The sequence below is a fragment of the Cebus imitator genome, unplaced genomic scaffold (assembly GCF_001604975.1).
Source record: "Cebus imitator isolate Cc_AM_T3 unplaced genomic scaffold, Cebus_imitator-1.0 Scaffold237, whole genome shotgun sequence".
Classification (NCBI taxonomy): domain Eukaryota; kingdom Metazoa; phylum Chordata; class Mammalia; order Primates; family Cebidae; genus Cebus; species Cebus imitator.
This window is the reverse complement of record NW_016107552.1, coordinates 3,104,516-3,111,312: the sequence shown is the minus strand read 5'-3', so window position 1 is coordinate 3,111,312 and position 6,797 is coordinate 3,104,516. Positions and strand designations below refer to the sequence as shown.

The 6,797-nt window shown below is 44.0% G+C and overlaps 1 protein-coding gene across 1 annotated transcript in view; it reads left to right on the top strand.

The window, feature by feature from the left end:
* Positions 1-6,797, top strand: part of SGSM1 (small G protein signaling modulator 1) — an 87,171-nt gene that overhangs the window by 57,568 nt on the left and 22,806 nt on the right. The window contains exons 15-16 of the mRNA XM_037727694.1: positions 1,610-1,755; positions 3,867-3,995. Of these exons, the coding sequence (XP_037583622.1) occupies positions 1,610-1,755; positions 3,867-3,995 (275 nt within the window). The remainder of the gene's footprint in view (positions 1-1,609; positions 1,756-3,866; positions 3,996-6,797) is intronic.

The following is a 6,797-nucleotide window of genomic DNA, read 5'->3' as shown; positions in this document are numbered from 1 at the left end:
AGTAGAGATGGGGTTTCACCGTGTTGGCCAGGGTGGTCTCGATCTCCTGACCTTGTGATCCGCCTGCCTCAGCCTCCCAAAGTGCTGGGATTACAGGCGTGAGCCCCCGCACCCGGCCGCCTAGCTAATTTTTTGTAGAGATGTAGTCTCACTGTTGCCCAGGCTGGTCTTGCATTACTGAGCTCAACACATCTGCCCACCTAGACTTCCCAAAGTGCAGGGCTTACAGGCTTGAGCCACTGTGCCCCGCCCTGTTTTTAATTTATTTGTTAAAAGATGTATTGTACATATTTTTAGGAATACATATGATATATTGATAGCTGTATCCATTGTGTACTGATCAAGCCTGCATAATGGTGAAATTCATCACTTTCAAACATTTATCTTTGGGGAGCATTACAGTCCTTCTTTAATAGCTATTTTGAAATACACATAAATTCTTAACTATAATTTCCCTGCTGTACCATCCAATACAAGAATGTATTCCATCTAACTATATTTTTGTACCATTAACCAACGTCTCTGCATCCTCCTCCTACTCCCTTCCCTTTCTAGCTCCTGGTAAGTACCAGTCCACTCTCTACCTCCATGAAAACTACCTGTTTAGGTCCCATATATAAGTAAGAGCATGTGATATTTGTCTTTCTGTGCCTCGTGCCTTTTGCTTAACATAACCTCCAGTTCCATCCATGTTGCTACACATGACAGGATTTCGTTCTTTTTTATGGCTGAATAATATTCCGTTGCATTCATCTTCCACAGTTTCTTTATCCATTCATTCATTGATGGACACTTAGGTTGATTCTGTATCTTGTCTAGTGGGAATGGTGCTGCAGTAAACATGAGGGTGCAGATATCTCTTTGTTATGCTGATTGCCTTTCTTTCGGATAAATGCTCATTCAGTTGCAATTTGAACAGGAGTTGTCCACATTTCACATTCTCTTTCTTGCTGTATGAATTAGAGACAGACAGAGGCACAACAAGCCCACAGAGTCACTGGCCACCTTCCTTTCTGCCCTTTCTCTGCGTCTAGCCTATGAATTAAATGCTTTGGCTTGGAGCAGAGAACTGGGGGCCATCACCCTGACTGAGGCTGAGAAAGGTGCTAAGGCTTCCCCAGGGTCATAGTGCTATTTACAGTCCAGCCAGCAAGTGCGTCAAGCCCCATCTTCCTTGTCTAGAAAAGGGAAAGTTTACAAGAATTCACTGAGTCGTGGAGTTCAGTAAGATCCAGCATGGGCCAGGTGCAGTGGCTTGTGCCTGTAATCCCAGCACTTTGGGAGGCCAAAGCAGGAAGATCACTTGAGGCCAGGAGTTCAAGACCAGCCTGGACAAGATGACGAAACCCTGTCTCTACAAAAAAAAAAAAAAAAATTACCAGACGTGCTGGCACATGCTTCCAGTCCCAGCTACTCGGGAGGCTGTGGTGGGAGGATTGTTTCAGCCTGGGAGGTTGAGGCTGCAGTGAGCCAAGTAATAGAGCAAGACCCTGTCTCAAAACAAAAATTTAAAAAGATGGGGGGTGGGACACCATTTGGGAAGCCCCATGAGATAAGGTGAGAGGCTTCAGGTGGTGGATAATGACACTTTCCCTCCCTCCCTCAACAGGGCTGGCCTACTGCAGGCATCTGTCCACCGTGAGGACCCACCTGTCAGCCCTGGTCAATCACAGGATCGTGTCTCAGAACTTGCCCTGCGATGCTGGACAGGGGCTGACAGCCGGGATCTGGGAGCAGCACCTTCAGGATAGCACAGTAAGGCTCAACCGGGCTTGCTCTGCAGTGATGCAGAGGCTGCAGGGGGCCATCTTATTACCTGAGAAATAAGCCCACCTGCTTGTGGGGACTCTAGCTGATGTGCTTGGATTCTGCATATGCAAATTGGAGTTCTCCTTTTTTTGAGAGTTCCAAGACCTACAACTCACTTCGGCCCATGAGTGTGGAGACTGAATGGGAGGTAAAACATGCTGACCTGGAAGGAGTAAAGAACAAATCGGTCTGTAAGCATTTATCATTAAGTGTCCTCTGAGCCGGGCGCGGTGGCTTACGCCTGTAATCCCAGCACTTTGGGAGGCTGAGGCGGGCGGATCACTTGAGGCCAGGAGTTCAAGACCAGCCTGGCTAACATGGTGAAACCCTGCCTCTACAAAAATACAAAAATTAGCTTGCCGTTGTGGTTGAGTACACCTAAGAGTAAAGTAAAATAGGTTTTTAATATTGGAATGTGACTAGATGAGATGGAAGAGGCCCCGGGGCCCTTCAGGACAGCCCTCTAACGCCATCGCCACTTCCCATAACGCATGTGCAGTGAGAACCTGCTGGCCCCATAGCTCTACTAATTGTAACCGCAAAACCTTTGCCTGTAAATGAAATTTTAAAAGAGACACAAACTCAACTCCACATCACATACCTGTTAAAGCCATCCTAGTGTGTACAAAAGATATTAGTGTATAAAGTAGTAGCTACAGTTGTTCATTTTGGATTAATTTGCTTTAGAGAAATTTTCTTAGAGCTGAGTCAAGATTAATAATTGCAAGATAATATTTTCTTTTCTTTCTTTCTTTTCTTTTTTTTTTTTTAAGATGGAGTTTTGCTCTGTGGCCAGGCTGGAGTGCAGTGGCATGATCTCAGCTCACTGCAACCTCTGCCTCCTGGGTTCAAGTGATTCTCCTGCCTCAGCCTCCTGAGTAGCTGGGACTGCAGGCGTGCGCCACCACACCCAGCTAATTTTTTATATTTTAGTAGAAACGGGGTTTCACCATGTAGGCCAGGCTGGTCTCCAACTGCTGACCTCAGGTCATTCACCTGCCTCAGGCTCCCAAAGTGCTAAGATTACAGGGGTGAGCCACCACACCCAACCAATAATATTTTCAAATAAGCATAAGACAAAAACGGCTGAAAATTAATTAAAATATTAATTCCTTATAGCCTACCCTTTCTCTTTTTATGAAAACGGGCTCATACTATGTATGTTTTACCACTTATTTTTTTTCACTTAATGCTACACATTGAGCACTTTTTTATATGGGTCCCCATAGATGCACCCCTCGATCTTTTACAGTGCTGTGTTGCGTACTTGTGTAGGGATGCACGTTCACCCATTGCTGGGCAGTTGGAAAGTTGCCTGGGCTTGGCTTTTTCGTACGATGCCACAACAAATAACCAAGTACCTATGACTTTGCCTATTCAGGCCAGGGTATCTGAGGGCTAGGTCCAAGAAACAGGACTGCTGGATCACGGAAGTAGATCATAATGATACAGTTAGGATGTTGCCAATTAGTTTTCTAGAAGGGAAGGTGCACAGGAGTTGAGGAATATTGGTGAGAAGATAGCTCAGGGCGGCCGGGTGTGGTGGCTCTATGCCTGTAATCCCAGCACTTTGGGAGGCTGAGGCAGGTGGATCACCTGAGGTCGGGAGTTTGAGACCAGCCTGGCCAACATGGCGAAATTCCATCTCTACTAAAAATACAAAAATTAGTTGTGTGTGGTGTCAGGTGCTGGTAGTCCCAGCTACTCAGGAGGCTGAGGCAGGAGAGTCGCTTGAACCTGGGAGGCGGAAGTTGCAGTGAGCCAAGATTGCACCACTGCACTCCAGCCTGGGTGACTGAGTGATTCCGTCTCAAAAAAAAAAAAAAAAAAAAAGAAAGAAAGAAAGAAAGAAAGAAAGAAAGAAAGAAGATAGCTCAGGGTGGCTGGGTGCGGTGGCTCACGCCTTTAATCCCAGTACTTTGGGAGGCCAAGGCAGGCCAGTCACTGGAGGTCAGGAGTTTAAGACCAGCCTGGCCAACATGGTAAAACCCATCTCTACTAAATCCACCCCTGGTTTTCTGTTGACCAAACTCTTTACTCCTCCCCACCTACCACAGAGTTACGAGGAGCAGGAGCTGCTGCGCCTCATCTACTATGGGGGCATCCAGCCTGAGATCCGCAAGGCTGTGTGGCCCTTCCTCCTGGGCCACTACCAGTTCGGGATGACGGAAACAGAAAGGAAAGAGGTTGGTTACCCGCCATGGGCACTGGGGTCTTTGGCAACAAAAGGAGCCAGATAGTGTGGGACTGGGGAGCTCTGGTTTCATGCTGGACCAAGGAGGGGCAGGAGACACAGGGGAGAGGAAACCTGAAGGCGGCTCTGTCTGGTAGAAACACAACACAAGCCACATAGAGAATTCTTACGTCTTTAAATTTGGGACTAAGTGTAGATTCATATGCAGTTGTAAGAGATTAATGCAGAGAAATCTCATACATCTTTTACCCAATTTTTTTTCTGTTGGTAACATCTTGCAAAACGTTGAGGCAGTAAGATATCAGAACCAGAGTATTGACATTGAGGTAATATACTCATCTTAATCAGACTTTCCCAGTTTTACTTGTTCTGTGTGTGTATGTGTGTGTGCGTGTGTGTGTGTGTGTGTGTGTGTGTGTGTGTTTTCTTTACAGTTTTCTCACGTGTAGATCTGTGTCCATCACCACGGCCAACATACAGAACACTTTTATTGCTATAAGGATCCCCATGTTGTCTTATACAGCCAGATTCACCTCCCCCATACCCACACCCTGGCCCTAATCCCTGGCAATCACTAATAATATATTCTTCATTTCTATAATTCTGTCATTTCAAGAATGTTATAAAATGGAATGATCCAGTGTGTAACATTTTGGGATTGATTTTTTTTCACTCAGCATAAACCCTCATCCAAGTCGTTGAGAGTATCGAGAGTTGATTCCTTTTGATGGCTGAGTAGTATTCCATGATATGGATGTAGCAGAGTTTCACTTTCACCTGCTGCGAGACAGCTGAGTTTTTTCTAGTTTTTTGGCTGTTACTAACCAAACTGTAATGAATATTTGTGTACAGTTTTTGTACGAGTATAAATTGTCATTTCTCTGGGATAAATGATGAAGAATGTAATTGCTGGGTCATATAGTAGTTGCATGTTCAGTTTTATATGAAACTTACAAACTTTCACAATAGCACATGCCTTTAGTCCCAGCTGTGGGAGGCTGGAGCAAGAGATTCACTTGAGCTCAGGAGTTCACGTTCAGCCTGGGCGACATCTGGAGACACTGTCTCTAAGGGGAAAAAAAGAAAGTGCCACCCTTTTGCAGTGGCTGTACCATTTCATATGTCCACCAGCAAAATGGGAGTGCTCCATACTTCCATCTTCACCAGATTTTTGCCTTGTCATTATTTTTAATTTCAGCCACCTGACACGTGTAAATGATATTTCATTGTTTTTATTTGCATATTCCAAATGGCTAGTGAAGTTTAAGGTCTTTTCATGTGTTTATTTGCCATTGTGTATCTTCTCTGGTGAAATGTCTGCTAACGTCTTTTGTCCACCTTCTAATTGGATTTTTTTTTTTTCTGTACGGTTAGAGAGTCCTGTATATACTCTGACAACAGTCCTTTGTTAGGATATGGGACTTGCACATATTTTCTCCTAGTCTGTAACTTCTCACCTTGTAACAAGCAGGATCGTCTGCAAAACATTTTTTGAAATTTTTAATGAAACTCAGCTTACCAATTTCTCCTCTTCTGAATTGGGCTTTTGGTGTCAAGTCTAAGAAAATTTTGCCTAGCCCTAGGTCTTGATCTTCTCCTATGATTTATCCTAAAAGTTGTCTATTTTACATTTGACATAAAATCTTTTCAGTTCTTTTTTTTTTTTTAATATAGTGTGTCATTTAGGTCAAAGTTCATTTTTTGCTTATGAGTGTTCAGTTGCTTCGGCATGATTTATTGAAAAGATGTCCTTCCTCCATTGAATTGCTTTTGCACTGTTAAAAAAAAAAGCAGTTGGGAATATATGTGTTGGTCTGTTTCTGGGTTCTCTCTTCTGTTCTGGTGATTTATGAGCCTGGCCTTCTGCCGGTTCCACTCTGTCTCGGTTATTGTAGCACATGGATAATTTTAAATGTCTTCATAGTGATGTTTTAAAAGTAAAAAGAAATATATGCAATTCATATTTCTGAACTTTTTATTTTGAAATATAAATGGTCCCCAACTTCCAATGGTTGGTCTTACAATTTTTTGACTTCATGATGGGTTTCTCAGGGTATTAAATATAATTTTTTTGTTTTTGAGATGGAGTCTCGCTCTGTTGACCAGACTGGAGTGCAGTGGTGTGATCTTGGCTCACTGTAGCTTCCATCTCCTGGGTTCAAGCAATTTCCCCCCTCCCCTCAAGTACCTGGGATTACAGATGCCCACCACCATGCCCGGCTAATTTTTGTATTTTTAGTAGAGACGGGGTTTCACCATGTTGGCCGGGCAGCTCTCAAACTCCTGACCTCAGGTGATCCACCCACCTCAGCCTCCTAAAGTGCTGGGATTACAGGCGTGAGCCACCACCCCCGGCCTTAAATGCATTTTTGACTTAAGATATTTTCAACTTAGGATGCATTTATTGGGACATAACCCCATCATAAGTCGAGAAGCATTGGTAATTATAAGTTCACTGGAAGCTGCAAAAAGTAACAGAGGTCCCAGGTGCCCATCACCCAGCTTTCCCCAGTGGTAACAGTTTACGTAACTAAAGTACACTGTCAGAATCAGAGCATTAACACTGGTACAATACAACTAGCTAGACTACAGGCCTTACTGGGACGTCAGCAGATTTTGCATCTGCTTGTGTATGTTTTTATGTGTGTGTAGTTCGATGACATTTCATCAAGATGAGATTCATTTCAGTATTTTATTTAACCAGATATGTCCAATATATTATCCCTCTGTTGACACCTCGGGGCCCCTCTGTTGACACCTCAGGTGACATTGCATCTGCCCTGGCAGGTGGACG